General features: G+C 45.8%; 1 protein-coding gene across 3 annotated transcripts in view; it reads right to left on the reverse strand.

Annotated features, from left to right (window-relative positions):
* Xdh (xanthine dehydrogenase) overlaps positions 1-21,675 on the reverse strand; it is a 61,184-nt gene extending 39,509 nt beyond the window's left edge. The window contains exons 1-9 of one of the 3 annotated variants that reach the window (XM_058578450.1): positions 21,535-21,644; positions 17,309-17,425; positions 15,476-15,533; positions 12,311-12,407; positions 11,275-11,383; positions 8,139-8,265; positions 7,157-7,218; positions 937-1,005; positions 542-628 (exon numbers count right to left, since the gene is read on the reverse strand). In XM_058578450.1, the coding sequence (XP_058434433.1) occupies positions 542-628; positions 937-1,005; positions 7,157-7,218; positions 8,139-8,265; positions 11,275-11,383; positions 12,311-12,407; positions 15,476-15,533; positions 17,309-17,425; positions 21,535-21,576 (768 nt within the window). In that variant the 5' untranslated portion in view covers positions 21,577-21,644. Of the gene's footprint in view, positions 1-541; positions 629-936; positions 1,006-7,156; positions 7,219-8,138; positions 8,266-11,274; positions 11,384-12,310; positions 12,408-15,475; positions 15,534-17,308; positions 17,426-21,534 lie in introns of all 3 variants that reach the window. The other 2 variants (XM_058578451.1, XM_046441583.2) reach the window with 2 other exon arrangements.
* Between the last annotated feature and the right edge of the window lie 226 nt (positions 21,676-21,901).

Here is a 21,901-nt window from a genome sequence, read left to right on the forward strand (position 1 = left end):
GATAAAGTCAGGAGGTCCCCAAGTCACTAGAGAGCACCTGCTACTAATGCAAGTGTGCTAGAGAGACCCACTTCCTGCCCTCATGGGGCTTATAATCTAGCAAGGAACATTAGACATCACATTAGCAACTGTAAGTGTGACTTGTGTGAGGAGCTGTGGAGTGTGGCCCCATAGAGGTGTCAGAAAAAGGAAGGGAGCCCAGTGTGGTGGCTCATGCCTGTAATCCAGCTACTCTGGAGGCTGAGGCAAGAGGGTAGCAAGTTTGAGGCCAGTCATAGAAACTTAGCAAGACCCTGTCTAAAAATAAAAAGGGCTGGTGACATAGAGAACCCCTGGGTTCAATCCCCAGTATGGAAGGAAGGAAGGAAGGAAGGAAGGAAGGAAGGAAGGAAGGAAGGGAGGGAGGAAAAAGGAAGGTAAATTTGAACTGACACCTAAATGACAGGGAAGGTGCAAGGTTCTTAGTGGATATAAAAATAAAGCAGGTCTCAGGGTCTCACAGCACAGACACGGCTGGACTGCTCCCTGCGGCATCACCTACCAGCAACTCTGGAGGGAAGATGGGCTCCTGGGTGGGATCCAGGGGCATGAACTCTTCTGGTTTGAATAAAGATGGGGAGAGAGTGACCTACAGGAAGAGAGAACACGTAAGGAACTGCAGTTCTTCCTTTCAGGATTAATCCAGCCCTTCCTCCTGGTGAGCTGGTTCCCAGCCCCTGGTAGAGGGGCAGGCAGCTCCTGGGAAGCAGAAGAAAGGAGGTCTTGCCAGACGACCCCAGGGCTAATGAACACCTTCACCACTCTCTTCACCTGGCCATCCCCAAATCTTGCCATAGTTCCCTCTTCCAGCCACCGCAGCCAGGGGTGTGGAGAGAGCTCAGTGACTCCTCTGAGTCTGAGTTACCCCCAGGCTCCAGGCAGAGAAGACTCACTTACTGTGTGGTCTTTCTTCTGGTTCATGCAGCAGTTTGGGTTGTCTCCACTTCCCCCACAGCATCCTCCATCCTAGACAGATGACATTCACACATAGACATTTATAGAGATTTCACAGAATCTGAGGAATCCTGATGATTAATATCTACTGAACTCCAGCTCTGGTACCTATTCCAGCACCAACAGGAAGAGGAAACCCTCACCCCATCCCACATGCCTGCATTCAGAGTCAAGGCCTCCGCTCTCTTATCTTTGCTTTGCTGATGTGTGTTACAGAACACATGGATGAACACTTAGGAGTGACAGGGAAATGGTCTCCATCAAAACTAGATCCTGTTTTATCAAAAGGTATTTTTCTCATAGGTCCTCTCAGGACCTAGAGGCTTCACTTTTTTTCTATGGGGCTTGGCTGGGTGTCTCTCAGGCTGGGCATTCTGTGGGACTCTGCCAAGGATGTCCAAGACCAGTGCTGATCCGAGAGATGTGTCCATCCAGTGTGTCCAATGGCCTCCTCCCTACCTACTAGGTACTTCTTCCCAGAAAGCTGAACACTCTTCACTCCTCATTGTGGGCCTGTTCTGGAGGAAGGGTCCAGGGGGAACCACTCATCACCCATGTGAAGGATCTGCTCAGGGCCTTTCGATGCCAATGGCAGAACACTGACAAAGAACAGAATCACTGTTCCCATAACTGAGGTCTTGCAGAGCGGGGAAAGGATGTGTTCATCAGGCCCATCTGCCCTAATAAGGCAGGAGTTGCAACTCCGGGCTTCAGAAGACATTTCGGAATTGTGGGGCTGTGCTGAGACACTAAAGTGAGGAAAATTTCCAGGCACTTTTCTGGGGTAGTCAGTTCCTGAAGGAGCAGGCTGGGAACAGTCCCTTCTGCATGTGAGTCACAGGAGACACCATTCCAGGCTGTCATTTCTTAAAGGGTGTGTCATGATTCACCATCTTTCCTAACACGGCTCTCAGAAGACCATGGAGGCTGAAGGTGTGGACATGCAAACATGGGCAGACAATGGCAGCAGAGAGGAACCTTCCCTGGTCCGACCCCCTGCCCATGGGGCCTGAGACGTAGAGCCTCCCACATTCATAGCTTTGCTGTGTCCATTCTGGAACTCTCTACGGCCCCTTCGCCCTTCCCCTCTGTATTTAGGTAGGAAAGGAAGAAGGAAGACAGGGTTCCTCAAGCCTCTTTTCATCTTCTTGGCGAAAGAGTGATGCAGGGGAGTTCTCAGGCCCACGAAAGTGAGAGGAACTTGCATGTGGTGAAGCATCAGCCTCGCTCGCCTGGCCTTCCTGAGGGAGGAGACGTTCCACCCAGGTCCATTTTCCAGATCATTAAGGTGCCAGCACAATCGCACTTAGATCTTTTTCCTTGATAAATTAATTGGTATGTTTATGACACAGATTATTGTGATGTTCAATAACAGGTCACTGCCCTCCAGGTCTTCTGAGGTTGGATAAGGCTGATTTCTCCTGCCACTGCCCTTCTGAGATTCACAGTTTATGAACTAAGACTGCTAGGCTTGTGCTTTTTTTTTTTTTTTAATAAACTAGTTTTTTTTTTTAAGGTCGATTCTAGGTTCAGAGTAAAAACTGAGCAGAAAGTACAAACAATTCCCAGATACCCTTTCTCCCTCTTCCCTGCCCTGGCTACACACATACAACCTCCTCTGCTCTCAGCATGTGCACCAGAGTGGTACATTTATCACAACGGATGAAGCTACCTGGACAGGTCATCATCACTCAAAGTCCATGGTTTACCTGGACAATGTGTGGGCTTTGACAGATGTATGATGATGTGTATCCACTATTACAGTATCATGCAGAAGGGCCTCACACTGCCCTAAAATCCTCTGTGCTCTGTCTGTTCGTCCCTCCTGCCTCTGCTCTAGCAATGACTAATCTTTCCGCTGCCCTCATAGTTTTGTCTTTTCATAGTTTCACGTAGTTGATATCATACAACATGTAACTTTTTCAGATTGGCTCCTGTTAGTTAGCAATACGCATTGTAAGATTCCTCCGTGTCTTTTCATGGCTTGGTGCTGAACAATATTCCATTGTCTAAATGGGCCACAGCTTCTTTATCCATTCACCTGCAGAAGGACATCTTGGTCATTTCTAAATTTTCACAATTATAAGTAAATATGCAGCAGACATTTCTCAAAAGAAGAACTATCCATAGCCAACAAAGAGATGAAAGAATGTTCTACAGCTTTAGCAATCAGGAAAATTCCCTCTCACTCTGTCATTTAATTCTCCTATTTTTTTCCTGACACCTTTCCTTAAAGTCTTCTTTGTCCAAAATTTACATAGTTACTCCGGATTTCCTCTCATTAGTGTTAGCATGGTATATCATTTTACATCCATTTACTTTTGACCTAGATCTGTCTTTATAACTTGGGTTGCATGTAGACAACATATATTTGGGTTTTATTTTTTTTATCCACTCTGAAAATATCTGTCTTTTCATTGTTATATTTAGACCATTAACATTGAAGGTGATTATTGATACAGCTAGAGTGGTATCTGCCATATTTGTTACTGTTTTCTATTTGCTTCCCATATTCTTTGTTCCTACTTTTGTCTTTCACACATTCTCTGATGTGGTTTTAACAGAGCATTGTATATTTTCCATTTTCTCTTCTTTCTTAGCATATCCATTGTATTTCTCTTACTTTTTTGAGTTTGTAAAATACATTTATAACAAATCCCAGTTTACTCTCAAATAACAATATACCATTTCACCGATAGTATGAAGACCTTATAACAAGATATTCTCCCTCCCTCTTTCTCTTTTTACCATTGCTGTCATCATGTATATACATATATAAATGCACTATTAGTCAAATACATGTTGCAATTCTTGTTTTGAACAATCTGTTATCTGTTAGATTAATGAAGAATTGAAAGGTTTTCATTTCACCTTCACGTATTCATTCTCCAGTGCTCTTCATTTCTTCGTGTAGATTTAAGTTTATGACTTTTGTCATTTTTCTTCTCTCTGAAAATTCCCCACTCCCCCCACCTTCTTCTCCCATCACCCCCATTCCCCATATTGCTAGGGATCAAGTCCATGTCCTGGTTCTCTACAGAATCTCTTCTTGTGTTTCTTGAAAGGCAGGTCTGGTGACAACAATGTTCCTCAATTTTGTTTATCTGAGGAAGTCTATTTCTCCTTCACCTTTGAAAAACAGTTTCTAATTTGGTGGGAGCGTTTCCCTTTTCAGTACTTTAAATGTTTTACTCCATTCTCCTCTTGCTTGCATGGTTTCTGAGAAATCAGATATAATTCTTACCTTTGCTCCTGTATAAGTGAGAGTGTTTTCCTCTAGATTCTTTGAAGAGTTTTTTCCTTTATCTTTCATTCTATGAAGTTTGAATATAGCATGCCTGGATTAGTTGTTTGTTTGTTTTTTAATTTGGGGATTTATTGTTTTGCTCCAATTGGCTTTGGGTTTTTGTTTTGACATTTATCTGGCTTGGTGTTCTCTGAACTTCCTGGCTTCAATTATTTTAGTCTGATTAATTTTAGGAAATTCTCATTCATCTATTGCTTCAGATATTGCTTCTGTGTCCTTCTCTCTTTCTTTTCCTTCTGGTATTCCCACTACATATATATTTTGCTTTTGTAGTTGTCCGCAGTTCTTGAGTTTAATATTTTTTACACTCTTTTTTCTCTCCACCTTTTGGGTTGGAAGTTTGCATTGCCACATCATCAGCTCAGAAATTCTTTCCTCAGATATGTCCAATTTACTAATGAGCCTACCAAAGGCTTCTTCATTTTATCATACTGTTTTTTATCTCTAGCGTCTTAAAATACTTCTCTTTTAGAATTTCCTTCTCTCTGCACACATCATCCATCTGTTCTTGCATGCTGCCTATTTTTTTTCCCATTAAAATCTTTAGCATATTAATCAGCCTTTAAAAATTCCCTGTTTGATAACTTCAACATCTCCACCCTGTGGAGCCTGGTTCTGCTGTTTCATCTCTTCAAGTTGTGTTTGCCTTTGAGTATGCTTGGAATTTTTTTGTGTGTGGGTTGTTGAAAATAAGTCATCTGTGATGGATAAAAGGATCTGCTGTGAACAGACCTTTAGTAATATACTGGTAAGTGTGAAGGATCCTATTGTCCTAACTCTAGGTCTCTGTCTTTTGGTGAGTCTGTGTACCTGAACTGTGAGTGTCACAAGTGTCTCAGGTAGATTTTTCCTCTCCACAGTGAGTCAGGGTGGCTGAAACTTCTCTTCTTCCAAGTAGGAGGAAGAGAAATTTGCACTCATAAAAGTGTGAGGACTCCCCATGCCTGGGTCCCCTAGAGTTTGTATCTCTGAGGCTTGTCCACATTAAGGTTCCAGCAATTCATCAATTACTGCTCAAGTTTCCCTGTTGCAGTACTCGTTCATAAAGAGGCTTCTGCTCACGTGTTTATGGCCAAGTATGCTGTGATTCTCTGTATCCACCTGTCTGCCTCCAACTTGAGAAACAAGAGTTCATCCTATAACCTTGTTTTTCTGATGAATCTAAGAAGACTTGTTGATTTCTCAGTTTGTTCAGCTTCTTACTTATTGTTAGGATGGAATGAAGATGTCAAAACTCCTTATGTATGTATCAGAAGCCAGAAGTCTTGCGTGCGCCTATTTTAATGGTTTTTCCATTTCCTTCCTTGTGGCCAGATGGACATTGTCATTCTTGCTGTGAACAGTGTGCTCAGCTTTTCTAGTGTGTACTAGATTCAGGAAAACTAAGGAAATCAAGTTTGTTAGAACTCTGTGTAAAATAAAGGTAAATTGTCTCTGAATAAAGCCTGGGGGCCTCTGGTGAGTATTATGAGGACACGTCCTCTCACCTTCTGCATGTCAGGCATTTGGCAGCTCAGCCTTGTTCTGAGCTAACCTGCAGGACAGCTGGGTGGAGGGGGTTGCTGCTGCATAACAGAATATCACTTCAATGATAATAAAACTCAGACCTCAAGCAGTAGTGCAACTGTCTGCTATACTCAAATGCCCTTCTCTTATGAGGCACTGTGAGGACTGTGGTTAGTTTGCATGTCTTTGAGCAGGTGCCTAGGTAAACAGATAGGCAAGATTGACAATCACTGTTCTCAGGGAAGCCTGAGCAATTAACGGAGATCATACATACGGTGGGTGAAGAAGAAATGTGTCAACATCATAATTCACAGCTCCATTTAGGGACAAGTTAAGATGTACCAGGCATTGTTCTAAAAGCTTTGAAGGAACTACTTATTCTTTACAAACACTATCAGGTTGGTATTATTATTATTCCCATTTTTGAAACAAGGAAACTTGCCCAGGGTCATTCATCATGATAAAAGACTTGAACCCAGGTCATCAGACTTGGAATATGTACTTTGAATGATTTTCATTTAATTGTACACCTCCTACTACTTCATCAACTGCATTCTCCAGGGCCTGGTGTTGTCTGTCCTTGTGAAGACCCACCTCTACCTCCCCCCACCCTTTCTTGGATAAGGTAGGGCACAACTCTCCTTCTCAAGACGTAACAGTTCTAAAGGTCAGTGCAAAGCACAGGTGTCTGTAACTGTCTCCTGAACCCAGAATCAAATTGAGATGACAAGGTTTGATGGGAGACAGGAGCAACTTGACCTGGTTGAGAAATCAGGTAAAAGCTGAGGGGACTAAGCCAAGGAAAGCGAAGCCAGCGCTCCATGCCAGATGGCAGGTACATGCCATTGGTTACATAATCAATGCCCACATACCCGGCTGTGGAGTGAGATGAACACTGCAGGGGTTCACAAACTGTCTGGAGATCTAATTATCAACTTCATAAGACCAGCAGAGTGCCAACCTCAGAAGCAGCCAGGAGAGAGAAGGAGGAGGGGCACAAGCGCTGAGCCAGGCTGGGCTGTTGTTAGATGCCATGTTTAGCGCCCATGAGCCTGCCAGTCTCTAGGAAAAGCTGCCAAGCCTGAAAGCACTGAAGGAAGCCAGCACTCAGGCAGGATGCCTCTTCTAGAAAGCAGAGCTCCAGGCCTGCACTGGGAGGAAAGCCCCGGGCTATGGAGAAGAACAGCAGAATCCACTCCCCACAGCACCTGTCCCCGGCAGAAGGACCCGCTCACTAGATATCTCACCTTTCCTCTCAGAGACCATATCCCTTGGCATCCCTCCCAGCTGTGATCCCTGAGGGTTGCTGCTTTAAGAGCAGGACACCTGCAGCTCTGGGGCCTCACTTACCCGGGCGAAGGTCCGGAAACCCTGGAGGATGGGCCTGTAGCCTGTGCAGCGGCACAGGTTCCCTGTGGGCCAAGAGAAAAGCTGCAGCATTGGTGCTGGCCTTGGGCAGGGGAGGGCTTGTGGCCTTGCCCCAGCCCAGTTGGATGCTCCATTTACAGCTTTGCCTTTGTTGTCCTGTCTCCTCTGTCTGGAAGGTCCCTGTTCCTCTTCATGTCTCTAACCTCAAAACTTCCATCATGACTCCCCCTCCAGGAAGATTTCAGAATAAGTCAGGGGCCCCTGCTGGTGCTCCAGGGTGTCTGGTCAGACCTTATCAGTGAGCTTATCAAACTACATTATAAATTCACTTCCTCTTCAGAGTATGAATTCCTTGAGAGGAGTAACTACATCTTGCCTCTTGTGCCTGTACAGCACAGGACTCAAAATACTTAATTGGAGAAATAATAGATTGAAATGTAGGGAACAGGTAGGGAAACTTCTCTGCTCACTTCAGAGGAACAGACACACGGGACAGGCTCCTGGGCCCACTCACAGGAGGCAAACTGGGAAGCCAACCCTTGCCTGTGGCTGAGTCCTGCCTGGCTACCTTCCTCCTATATGGTCTGTGCCCTGAAGAATCCTGAGTTGGTGGAAATTGATAAGAGGAAGCCATATCACTGGACTCTGTGCAGTATACCAAGTGGTCTCCCATGCCAGCTGCCCACTGCCAAGGCCACCTCAAAGCTGGAGAAGGGCAAGAAGACATTATAGGAAGCAGGGGACCCCATGAGGTCTATAAGCCAACCAAGTGTTCTCCAAAGCAGGAGAAACTAACTTTATAGCAGATCTTAGCCATTGCTCTGGGGTGGCCTGTGCCTTTCCTCCAAAAGGTGTTCTGACACTCCAAGCCTCTTCCTGGCTGTCACCCTGACCCCATCCTGACCACCCCCCGCAGGGTCCCATCTGCCACTCCACCTCCTTGGCTGTGCCTGAAGGCCCGTACCTTGGAAGGCATTCTCAATCTCCTCCATGGTGGGCTCTGGCTCATTTCGAAGCAGCGTGTACATGCTCATGACGATGCCAGGGGTGCAGAACCCACACTGGGAGCCATGGCTTTTTGCAATTCTCTCCTGAAAGGGACAAATGAAACAGATGCCTGTGTTGGCGAGACCCCCTCCCCATTCCCTGAAGGACTCCCCTGAAGCCAGCTCCTCCTGAGAGACAGTGGGGGTAATGATCAAGTCAAGCCCCTCCTTAGAAGTAAGGTCCTGTAGACCAGCCATGGGCACCTGGTCTATAGGAGGAGGACAGTCCTAATCTTTACTTCTAAGGATTTAATGAGATAATTCATGTAAACCCTTGACCTGTGCCTGGCATATGGGAGGCAGGCAGTGTTACAATGAGCAAGCCACCCCTTTTAAACAGCAATGAATATTCTGGGAAGTAGGCCCAGGAAATATAAGAACTTAACATGCTGTGAATGGAAGAGTTGTGTTGTATTCCTCTGATTACACTACCCTGCAGTCCAGCTCAACTGACCTTCCTGGAGGGCCAACAGGGCACCTCTTATTCCAAACTAGAGTCCCATTGCATTCCTGTATTCTTAAGTGGAGGCAACACTGAAAGTCTGGTGGAGGCCAGAGAATTGGAAAAATATGTCAAACTGAATTGACTCTATGCATCGAACGTCACAGGATTCCCATGCAAAGCAGGAAGATTTTTACTGTAAGGAGATTTTCCTCATTCACGTGGCTTTCTTTTTTGTTTTTCTTCTGCTTTTTGCTCTCTTGGGAGTCTCTCTTGTGTTACATAAAATTGCCAGAATATTATAACCTTAGTATCCTGTATATATATTAATTGATTTTATGAATATTGACTGAGAATCTCTCATGCACCCGGCACAGTAAAGGCACTGGGAACAGAACAGTAAAGAGGAGAGACAAGGAGAGATCTCCAAAGCCCACATTCTCACAAGGAAAACACTGACAAAGAAGGAATCCCAGGTAGAGATTTTGTGCACAGAGAGTTTTTACAGAATGACATGCATGATCCATTGTGATGGTGGCTGAACACAGTGGTCAGAAAAAGCCAATTTGAAAGGGAGCCCTTACCCTGAATTAAGTAACACTATTTGAATCATAGAAGAGCATATTCTAGGGAGAGAGAACCGCAGTGAGAAGGCCCTGGGCCCAGAACAAGCTTAACATGCTAGATTTGCTGGAAGGCCACGGGTGGAACTTGCTGTGACTAGAGAAGTTGGCTCACAGCAGCTCTTCCCACGCCAGGGTTGGGATTGGGAACTTCATCAGGGTGTGATGGGAAGCCTTTGGGGATCTTCAGCAGGAAGTGTGTGATCGAAGACTGAGGGTTTCCTGATCATACTGGGGGATTTAAGGAATCACCCTGGCTCCTAGGTGGAGGATGGGTTGCAGAGGGCAGGAATGGAAATAGGCCTCAGGATAGTGTAGCCGACCAGATAAAAGGGGATGGTGGCTGGGCCCAAGTAGCAATAACGACAACTGAAAGAATGAAGATGTCATTAGAGGTTTGGGTGGTAGAGTGGACCCCACTTGTGGATGGATTGGATGTGGTCTTTGAGAGAAAGAACCAAAGGCAACTCCTAGATTTTTATCCTGAGCAACTGGGCAGAGGAAGACTGTGAAGGAAGAAGTTAGGGGCGGGAAATGAGGTCTTGATAAGCTTGAGGTTAGACATCCATGTTGAGTAGGCAGCCGGAAGTGAGTCTAACCTGAGGGAAGGTCGGAGCTGAAGGCGTGGGTGTGCATGCCCCTTGCATGTAGAGAGATCCAAACTCACCGAGAGAGACACGGAGAAGGGAAGGGCTCAAGGGCACATCCTGGACCCCACAGAAGGAGAGACAGAGCAGAGGAGGAGCCAGCACAGGATGCTGATGTAGAGGAGGGAGGAAAAGCAGGGGCGTAGTGCCTCAAAACCAAGAGAAACACATGAATGGACAAGAAGTGAAATCCAGCTGTTGCTCAGTTGGTGCCAAAATAAGTGCAACAGGAATAAGGTCTGACTGCAAAGGGAGGGGTTTAAACTGATCATACAGATAAGATCCCAGTGTTTATTCATTCTTTTTTTTTTTCATGTTTGTTTCAAAGAAATGACAAGCCCTAATTACCCTTCTCACACCTCCTGCAGGTTGGACAAGTTGAGTAATTTCCCCATTTCCTGTCTAAGGAATACAATGATAGAGGCAAAGCAACACCACCCCACCCTGCCCTGCCCTAGGGACAGGCCCAGCTCACTCATCATCCATGATGTCATGAAAGGTGTCAGGGAAGGCAAGGTCTCCTAAAGGGCACATCTCCTCAACTGGTCACGGGGGTGATTAAGGCCTGGGCTTAACTTTGGAACCTTTAGTGATTGCAAAATCCCAAAGTGTCCCTTCCTCAGTTTCCCCAAACAAAACAATGGCCTTTCCTTCCCACAGTGCTCTGCTCCCATGTGTTTCCACTTGGCCTGAGAATATCCTGACCCTCTCCAGAAACCCCTCAGATAATTGCCCACTCTCTCCAAAGATGTTCCCAATTCTAATTCATTTTCAAGTGGTCTGATTCTACCTGAAAGCAGATAGAAAGCCTTAGCCAGGTACTCATCCATCACTATTATCTTATTTAGCTCTTGATAACCTCTATCCTAGTGAAAGTGGAGGCTTGAAAGCACATTTGTATTTCCTGTGAGCGAGAAATAAAGGTGCCACTAGAATTACCACTCCACGGAACGGAGAGTAGATCAGCCTTTAATCAAGGGACACAGAGAATTTGGAACCTGGGAAGACTGAGGGTTTCCTAAGCTTACCGGGGAACAAGATGAGAAAGCACCCTGCCCCTCCTCCTTCCATTCTGGTGCAGCTGGACCACCCTGATCACCAGATTCAGTTGATCTCTTGGATCCCTTGGGGTCATGCAAAGTTAGCTCCACTCTGGCCACAGGAGGGAGTTTTGGGCTTGGAAGCCTTCCCTTTCCATCTCACAGCATCCAGAAGAAGAGAAAGTGACCTTTGTTCAGGTTGTGAAACTCTACCTGACAACCCCAAACCAGTCTGCAGCTTGGCCTGAGCCTTCCTGCAAAACGCCCTGACCCCAAGAGCACAGCTCCTTCCCTCTGCTTACCTGCACAGGATGCAGCCGAGTCTTGGTGCTTCCTATTCCCTCCACAGTAGTCACGGCAACATGATGCAAGGAGCAGATGGGGGCCAGGCAGGCATTGGCAGAAAAATGGCTAGAACCCCAGATTAAGGTCACTCCATTGTCCACTCAGGTCATCAGAGCAGTGTAGGGCCTGGGGGACTCCTCGTGGGGAAAGAGAGGGAAACGGGAAACACCAGCCCCTTGAATAGAGCTTCCCCTAGAGTTTCTTCACTTGCCTTCCTTAGCCATCACTGGTTCTCCTGTACCTACAATCAACATCAGTGACTGAGTGCCATTTGTATGCTAGTACTCAGCTGAGAGCTGGGGAATGACGGTGAATGAGATGAAATCTCCAGCCTTCAAAGCTTGCAGTCAACCCAGGAAAATAGAAGTGGGTGTAAAGATGCAATTTAAAAACTTCAGGAGGGCTGTGCATGGGGCACTTTGAAATCCACACAGACAAGAGGCACTTAGGCACTTAGCCCTGTCTTGAGAAGTCAAGGAAGGCTGCCTGGAGGGGGTGATTTGGGGTCCACTCCTAAAGAGCTAGTACCAGTTTGCCAGGTAGAGAGGCTTGGAAAAAAGACATTGGGAAAAAGCTTTTGCCAAGATCAAGAAATGAGTGGGCCTGGGGCATCAGTAGCTCACACTGTCTTGGCCTGGAAGGAGTGCTGGCACACAATGAGAAGGGAAACTGGAGAGGAGAGCTAGGGCACCATGGAGGAGCCTGGACTCCAACAGGGGCCATGGAGAGCTACCAAAGGAGCGCATGAGACAAGCTGTGAGCCTGATTTTAGAAAGATCATTTCAACAGCCGTTCACAGAACCTGGTCAACAGTCATGAGCCAGGAAGTTACTTGCTAAGTTATCATTGTACAATGTCCCTGTCCGTGGTTAGAGCTCGCTCAGAAACACAGGCTCACATACCTGTGCACATGCATGCACACGCTCGCACACTCACGGGCTGGCCCTGCATCTTAGCCCTCACAAGGACAATCAGGCAGCAGGCAAAGGATACACGATCTTGTTCTGGAAATGGTCGTACTTGGAAAGCATCACTGTGCAAGCCCCGCAGCCCCCTTCTCCACAGCCAAGCTTGGTCCCGCTCAGCCCCACTGTGTGGTCTCGAGTTAAGGAACATGAACTAGGGGAAGGAAACTGCAGGACTGCTGGGAATGCCTGGGCAGAGTCTCATGGGTCTGCTCATCCATCCCCACACAGGGCTCAGGGTCCTCCACCTGGGAGGCAGCAGAGCCAGGGCCTCCTCGCTCAGAGGAGACACTGCAGCCCGGTGGGGCAGGAAGAGAGAGCAAGACAGCAGGTTCTCATCTGACAGCATCCCCAGGGATGCCTGTAGGGCTGATAAAGTCCCAGGATCCAAAATTGGAGCTAGATCAGAGGCTTTCAAATATCCAGCCATGATATGTGCAAGTAGAAATTAAAATAAAGGTTTTTTGAGACCAGAGACCAGAATCGGACCCAACGCTTACACAAACTATGGAAAGATAATCTGATACTTTACCTCACTAGTGGGCGATTCTAGAGAACAGCAATTGGTGGGCACATTCTCTGCAACAGGCCTCTAACTGCCCATGCCCCCCAGCCCTCTACAGCAGATTGAGGGGACTGAGATTATTTTCACCTGTCACTTCCTTCATTTTCAAGATAAAATGAGCAACTAGCCATGATACAGATCATATACTTGGAAAGCACTTATATCCATGTGCCCAGAAGATCTTCACAAGAACTTGGTTAGCAGCTGGGGTAGTAACCATCATTTTTCTCACAGAGTAATAAACAAAATAAAAATGAACTGAGACCCAAGATGTAGCATGATCCACACAAGTGTTCCCTTGCTTGTTAGGGCCCCAAGGCTCATCTGATTTGGTGTGCACCCCCCTCCCCATGCCATCTCTCTAAGCACACCTGAGACCTGAGGAGAGCTTTCTGTGTCCTTGGTTATTTTTTTCACAAAGTAGATACAGTTATCTGCCGTTCAGACATCGGCAGGGGTGCATGAAGACAGGGAGTGAGAGCTGGAAGTCCAGCAAGGTATTCCGGCCTCTGGATCTTTCTAGAAGCCAGGGTAGAAATCAACGGTCTTCTCTCTTACTGGGAACTCCCACAAAGTAAACTTTAGCCCAGACAACAATAACATGTAAGGACTTTACTTGCCAACTTTTGAAGTGGCACCCCCTTTCTCCACTGAAAAGACTTAACTGGGCCTCTCCAGAAACCTTCACCATGGCTGATTTTAGGACTGTCAGCAAAAGAGTCTCTGCAAAAGAGTTCAATGTAGATAAACTTCCTGTTTTTGCGTCGCCCTGTTTACTTGGCCACTGGCCGAGAAGATGTCAGCACTCCAGGTGCTAGACACCCCCTTACTAGGTTTTCACAAACATATCCACTATAATACTTTGAAGAAATGTGCAAACAAGGCCTCTGGCCTTGAGCTGGGCTTCACAGAGATGTCTACATTTTTAATATAAGTTACAACTGGGCTCCATGGTAACAGCTGGCAGGGGGAGGAAAGAAGGGGGAGAAGAAGCGCTCCCCTTCTCAGGTGTTGTCCTTGAAGGGTTAACTTGCCCAGAACAGTGAGAGAAAAAGCTGCTTTTATGTGAACTTCTGCAGACTGTGAACTTCTGAGCCCCTCCTCTTACACGTTAGGTATAAAACTCTGAAACTCCCTGAACTCAGGGTTCAGGGGATTAATTGATTACAGCAAAAGCTGTGCCCTCTGAACCTGGCTGCAGCCAAATAAAACTGTTTCCTGCTATCTTTGGTGCCTTGCCTGGTCTGTCCCTACAGCACTTTCAGTTTGGGATTTCACTTGCACTTTGACCTTTCAAACAGCTTATTGCTATTAAGGCATTTCTGAGGTTTCTGGGCCTTCAAAACTAAAACTGAAACTAATAGAAAACTAAAACTGATCTCAACACCTGAGACCTGGGAGGTCTATTCCCAGACCTCCCAGGCAGATGGGCTGGAAACGGAACTCCATGCAGTCCCCTGATCCTATCCACTGGGTCCTCTGCTGCAAAAGAACCATGAGGTTCATCTACTATGAATCTCTGGTCACCAAACCCAAACACTGTGCTGTCTGATGGGAGACCACTGAGCCACAGTCAAGGTCAGGGTTTCCAGGTCCACTTCTGAGAGTATTGGACAAGTCTTTGTTGTCCTCAAACATATCACTGGAAAGAGCACCAGACAACCCTCTGGGAGAAGGAGGGGTTCTTTCACAGATGTCAGGACCAGTGAGCACAGTCCTGACAATAGACCCCCAGAGAGTTTCTGGTATGGATGAGAGGTCAATAGCATGTTCTCGGCTTCAGTCCAACCTCTATCACATTTGCCCAGAATACAGTAGTAAGGCAGGTCATGTCACATCACCCAGGCCTCACTCCCTCCCCTGCTGAAGGGGAGTGGTACACTTCCATGGGATCGCTCTGGAGATTAAGTGAGATCAACTGTACAAACCTGCCTGCGCATAATAAGTGCTCACTAAATGTTAGCACCCACTATTATTTTTGTTGGTTTTGACCCAGAGTCTCGGCATACTTTAATACTCTGAAAGGACAAAATGTACAGAGGATCTTACAGGAGTCCTGCCCACACTGAGAGCACAGCAGCACCCCAAGTCTCCCCTGAGGAGTTCCCTGCCCTTGATGCCTCCAGGGTCTGCCACTGCCACAGCTCCCACTCAGGCTTCCTCTCCCAGTAGACACCTGTACCCTTGTCTTCCGCCACCAGAAGGAGCTGGAAAAGTTCTCCGGAAGTCCACTTATGTATCAAGCAAATGTCAGCTGAGGAAGGACTGACTCCTCCCAGGGGAAACGAAGCCCACCAGGGCTAGAGAAGGTCTTTTTCAGACACAGCATCAAACATTGGAAGTACTAGACTCTTAGCTGGAAGAGATCTCAAAGGAGATCGCTAATAATCCTCTCACTCAGGAACTGAGAGTTTCAGATGCAGGGAGCCCAAGGACTACACAAGGTCACACAGCTACTGAGTGACACCACTGTAGCTAAACACAAGTGTCCAGACTCCAGATCCAGGGCTCTTTCCTCCACACCTCACAGCTGCCCTATTCACACTAGGAAATGACAAAGCCCAGAAAATAAGACCCTGTTGCCCCACCCTACCCCCGTTCCCCTACCCCCACTTTAAGTCAGGATACACTTTCTTCTCAGGTAGACCAAAAGGGTTGTTTCTGGGTCTGCATTTTTCTCCACCACCTACCAAAAAATGAAAGAAAAATACATTATGGGTATACTTGACCATCCTTCTGCAATTGATTTCTCCCTTCCATGTCTCATCCAAGAATTGGTAGAATTAGCAGAGATATGCCAATTAGATAATGAAAACCAAGGTATTTTTCTTGGCAATTCCATAAGAATGAACATATAAACTACAAGCCGGAATCCATACAGTCTCACAACCCTAAATGCTCAGATTCTACCACACTGCTCAGCCCTGCACCTCCCATCCTGGGCTGACCAGGGCAGAGCCTCCTCTGAGTCAAACACATCATCCCATCTCTCCTTCTGGGCCACATCTTGGAATGCCAGGGACAGCTGCGAGGGTCCACGTGGCAGGCTCTGGCTTTGTCTCCTTGAGCATATACCCTCAGACCCTGTTGTGACTGGAGAAAGCCAGTCATCTGGCCTGTGGCTCACTGCAGAGTAGTGTATGGGATGGGGATTCACAGTGAGTAGCTTGAACATTTGTTAGGAATGGAGGAGAAATCTCAAGCCAAAGACCTATCGGTATGTTCAACAAGGTAGGAAAAAAAAGCCCGTCTATAAAGTGAGAGGCTTGTCCCCAGTATGAATTGTCAAAGGAAATCTATGAAGCCCTTCTTCACTACTCCTCATGCATCATCAGGATAGTTCTGGAGAAAACCTGTGATAAGGGCTTCTTCAGAGAGAACTGTACTGAGTCACACACAGTTTCCTTAAGTGGAAGGGAAGGAGGAATCTGCCTCACACCCCAAACCCAGGGCACATAAAGCCACAACACCACCTTTGCAGCATAGGGGATATGGTAGTCTGGAATATGGAAACAGCTATAGGTGGACTTAACATACAATTAATAACTCACAAGGAGGCACTTGAACCTCTAGTTAAGATCAAACTGAGACCAGGGCATGCTCCTAAAGTGGCAGAGCCCAGGATATGGGTGGCCATGGGCTGAGTGCAGGCCATCCATGAGGTAGAGAGAACTGGCTTGGAGATGTTTAAATTATTCTCAAAAAAGACTCCCAAGGGCGGGTGAGGAGCCCTCTAATGGGGAGTCTGTGTGGAGTAGACCTCCTAACCCTGGAGGCTGAGGAAAAGCCAGAGAAAAGCACATCACTCTTGTCATGAGACATGCAAAGGAATGCTCTCTGTGGTGGCCCCTGAAGAATCTGCAAAGTCATTGCAGGAGGAGGGAAAGGGTCAGCTCCCAACAGCTGAAAAGCCCTGAAAGCCAGAAGTCATCTGACAGCAGTACCAATTGAACGACTGCTTCCTCGCTCCCCTTACCATGCCATCCTGAGTTGAGACCATGTTTGGCAACTTACATAGATATTACGACTCTTTGTAACTGCAAGTAATCAAAAAGTTTATAAAACTGCTAAGAGTTTGCCCTTTGAATAAGGCTGAAGGACATTGGGAGATAAACTTAATTGCCTCATATGATCATGCCCCTTGGGTCTAGTTTGTTCAACATCCTGGCTACAAAGTTCACACAAGGAGTCATTTTTTTTTCTCCTGGAGGAAAAATCATAAATGCAAATAATCATGATCTTATCACCTTTCTCATGCACAGCAGTAAGAGCCTCTTTGGCTGTTGTTTCCCTCCATGTTTTTCCTTCCTCCTGTCATACACCAAACTGAAAATCCCTCTTCTATCTTCCAGCCCCCATACCTTTCAGCATTCTTGCTCTCTTATATGTGCACCTTGACTTCACAGAAGACCCTATTGTCCAGTCAAGGCTTCCCACGCCACCCCAACCTCGGTGGCCCACCCTCCATTGAATTCCCACAGGTAACGGCCATGCTGCTGTCATAGCGTGGCTGCAGGGCTTCCCAGGTGTGCGGAACACTCTCAACAGGCTGCCGATGGGCATTCCCAGCAAAAACACCTGGTGAGGAAATGGATTTACGAAAACTGGGTTCAGTCGATTGCTCTGGGAAAACTCGAGCATCAAGAGAAATAATGATTATAAAGCATTAGAGCCCATGAAGTAAGATTAAAATCCACGAATCCAAATAAATGATCAATAAATGAACAAATGGAAGAGAAGAGAAAGCTATTCCTGACAGAAGAATATCAGGTGATAAATACGACTGGCCATCTTGTAATCAACACGACAATTAATCCAGCTAATCATTAGTGGGTTAAATTTAATGAACAAGGCATTTATATAATCTCAAAGTTTCTGTTTGCAGATGATTCATTACAAAGGTAAAAAGAGTTACTTGCAGCGAAGGAAACTAGTGGACCCCACGTTTGCCAAGAGATCAAAGTTCACATCACGATCATGCACTCCCTTAGAGAACGCACTGAGAAAGACACCATACTTGTGTGGCATTCCTGCCCCAAAAGCTGACTCAGAATCTAATTACAGGAAAGCATGAGACAAACCCAATCTGAAGAACATGGGAACAAATAACTGGCCTATTCTCTTTAGAAACAGCAATGTCATGAACGACAAAGGAAAACAGGTACTATTTCAAATTAAAGGACCAAAATAACTAACCGTAAGGCACGGCCCTGGATTCTGCCTGGGGGCAAAGAGTGGGAAAGAATGATGTTATTGGGAGAATAATAATTTTGCAAAAGATCCATAAGTAATGGTATTATATCAAAAATAAATTTTCTGCATTCTATAAGTGAAATCTCACTCTCTAGGAACATTCTTATTTTAAGAATTTGAAGTAAAGGGGCATGAATATGAAACCTTCTCTCAAATAATTCAGAAAAATTATACTTTATAATTTATACATATATTGTCTAACATAAAATTGAGTGCATACTTATATACATCTGTACATCTTTGTACATATGCGCATGTTTGAAGAATAAAGCAACTATAATAAGAGGTTAGCAGCTTTTGAGTAAAGGGTAGTTCAAATTGCTTTATAGTCTTCTTGCAACTTTTCTGTAAATTTAAAACAATTTAAAAAATATAAGGTTTAAAACTATATTTCTTTTGTTCAGGATTTCTCAGAGCTTTTAATATCCCTCCATTCATTCCACCCACATTAATTGGGCATTTACTATGTACCAAGTACTATGCTGAGAGTTTTAAGAGTATCCAAGAAGACTATTTCATGAGACTAGTTTCCTATAAAATGCATTTGGAATACATTACTTCACCTGTCCCTGGGTTCTTGAATGGCAAATGCCTGGTCTCAGACATGGTATTTTTCCAGTACTTGTCCTGTATTCGTGTCTTGGAAGGAGCTTGATAAATGTTGGCCACATGAATGAGTGAATGAGTGAAAGTCAACAGGAGGCTCTTTCTAGCCTACATATGGTTCCTGTGGAGTCGCTCCTAGATACCTCCAGCTGCACCCTAACTGCTGAATCCTCTTGGACTTAGGCACCAACATCTCCACTAAACAGAGTGATTACTCAGCGACCACCCAAAAGGACTATTGTTACAATAATAAAATCCTTAGGGGCTCTTTTCCTCTGACTCTGACTCTAGACCAGAAGATCTAAGATATGTAGTCACCCAGGCCGGTCCTCCCCCAGAAGGTCCTCTGGGTGTTTGATGTTTTGCGTCTAGCACCCTCTCTAGACCTCAGAGTCCTGGACAGAACAAGCCGTGTAAGAGGCTCACATTGAAAAACAAGTCACCAGGCCAGGCGTGGTGGTGCATACCTATAATTCCAGCAACTGGAGAGGCTGGGGCAGGAGGATCCATAAGCTCAAAGTCAGCCTCACCAACTTAGCAAGGCCCCAAACTTAGCGAGACCCTGTCTCAAAATAAAAAATAAAAAGGGCTGGGGATGTGGTTCAGAGGTTAAGTGCTCTGGGATTCAATCCCCAGTACCAAAAAAAAAAAGGGGGGGTTCACCAAGTTTGGACAGCTTCTTTGGTAACTACTTTGCACAAGATCCTATAACGAAAGGGCTGAAACATCACAAGAATGAAAGCAGAACAAGCTTACTCATTGCTGCTTTATGAGACCAGGGTCCCTCACTTGGCTGTTTACAGCACCACAGTCACGTCTTTACTCTCTGCACTGTGACTCCATCTTTCCAGTATTTCTCAAGAGGCCCCATCTTCATAAATTACAGATATGAACATTCATCCCAGAATCTGGCAGTAGTAGAAGCTTCCAGAGAGATACTAGGGTGTGATATAATGATGCCCTCTAAAAATTTAAGATTCCTTTCCTAAACTGAAAATAAAGTTCAAGGGAAAACAATCTTTCACCAAGTCAGTTTACTTTGAAATGTTCCCATCTAGATCCAGAACATAACAGCAAGCCATCCCTGAAGAAGACCAGGACCTTATGCTATCACACGCAAATGGATGGCTTACTAAAGAAGACCTTAGAGTAAGGCATAGCTTTGGAAGTCTCTGGATCCAGCCACTCACTGTAAAAATCACTTATAAGGGGCTGGGGTTGTGGCTCAGTGGTAGAGCACTTGCCTCACACGTGAAAGGCACTGGGTTCGATCCTCAGCACCACATAAGAATAAATAATCAAAACCAAGGTGTTCTGTCCATCTACAACTAGAAATAGTTTTTAAAATCACTTATAAAAATTCCAGAGAAGATGTCTTTGTGTAAGAACCTCTCCAGGAAGCCAATTCCAAACAATCGTTTCTTACATCTCCATGAAGTAATTGCTGAAGGTAAAGAAGTTTAAGCAGTTGGATGCAAAAGGCTTACTACCACACCTTGGGAGTTTTGCCATACCTCTTGGTTTGGCACAAGATGTCACTCCTGAAAAGGAAGCATCTCAGACAGCTCTGAACCCCAGCACCTCTGATGGCACCACTCGATCAATAGTCTTTGTAGCACTGATGTTATGTTGGCTGATGAAATTCTCTTGCTAGCCACCTAAATATATCCTGACAGGGTAAGTCCTGGAATCCTGTGAAGCACATTTTAGTTCTTAAAAATTACCTCAAAAGTCTCTCAGCTTTTCAATTCAATGGGAAAAAAAATGTCAATATAGCGAGACAAATAAAAGTGCCCTTCTTTGGGGACCCCTTGGGAGCTTTCATCATTCACAAAGCACGGCCAGTTACAAAGCACAACTGCGGCTACTCTTTTGTGACCTTTTCCATTCTCAAGCGTGGAGCTGAAACACTGCACTGGACCAATCTGATTCACTCCCTCCACGTCCACACTTGCTATTTCACCCTTCAGGTTTACAACACAGATGCAACCCTGCCAAGCAAGCACCGTGTCTCACGACTCACTGGAGTGGACAGGTCACAGAGCTCAGGGAGCCAGATTCAAACCCTGTGAACCTCTTGGTGCAGGGAGGGCAAACAGAGCTGGAGACGATGGAATGGCTTCACTCCCTCTCTGCCTGCACCTGCAGTAAAGCTGCAAAGATTCTCGCTCTTGCAATGCCCAAGGACTCGCACCCATGCCACCTTTCTTAGGTCCCAGTGCACTAATGCAGTTAATCTAAGCAGGTAAGATTTTTGCAATACTTATTGGTAGAGCCAGGGAAGGGGGAGTGTCTCCTTTATGAAATCATGTTTGCCACAAGGTGTCAGTATACGTCCCCACACTGTCAATCAGAACAGCTGTTCCATATGTGTATATATAAACACACAATATATCAGAATCAAAAGCTTTGCACATTACATATCCTGATGCTAACTTAAAAAACATATTCCTGATCCTTCTCCAAGTAAAGAAAGCCACAAAATCATTAAGATATATCTAATTCAACACAGAAATATAGGTGTGGCTGGTCACTTCCCGACTCACCTAGAACTTTGTCCCTTTTCCTGGCTCTGCCAGTGTGTCTCCTATTGCAGAGTAAGCACTCAGAACCCTCCACCCCTCACTCTTTTGTGCCTGGAGTGTCCGGCCTGTGACCTAGCCCTGAGAGGGTTTCTTGTCTCAATGTTAACAAAACACAACAACACTTTTGAAGAGAGGAAAACAAGAAGGACCAGGCTAGAGAGAAGCAGAATACACCTCTTCTAGAGGACACGCATCCCCTCCCAAAGAGCAGGGACTCCAAGCCTAAGGTCAACTCCGGCTTACCTTTCTGCCATTCACAAAGAAAACCAACTCATCTGCTGTCATTGTCACTGGTGGAGTCCCTAAACTCCAGGTACCACACTCCTAAGAGACACTAGCAGTTACCACTGCTCTGCAACTTGAAAGCTACGCCTCCTATAAAATGAAACCAAGTTGGCCAATGGGAGAGAACCAGCTTGCAGCTTCAGGGCACAGACAGTTCTTGGCAAAAGCCACTGGTTTACATAATCCAGGAAAATGCAAACAACCCTACACACCAGTCACACTCTACAGCTGTGGAGAAGAGCACAGAGGAAGAGTGCTTCCACAGAGTGGCTGGGCCTGTGTCTTGGTACAGGTGACCATGGACTTGGGGCACTGCCCTCATGTT

This window comes from Marmota monax, unplaced genomic scaffold (assembly GCF_021218885.2).
Source record: "Marmota monax isolate L192 unplaced genomic scaffold, Marmota_monax_Labrador192_F-V1.1 WCK01_AAM20220418_F8-fsc00010, whole genome shotgun sequence".
Classification (NCBI taxonomy): domain Eukaryota; kingdom Metazoa; phylum Chordata; class Mammalia; order Rodentia; family Sciuridae; genus Marmota; species Marmota monax.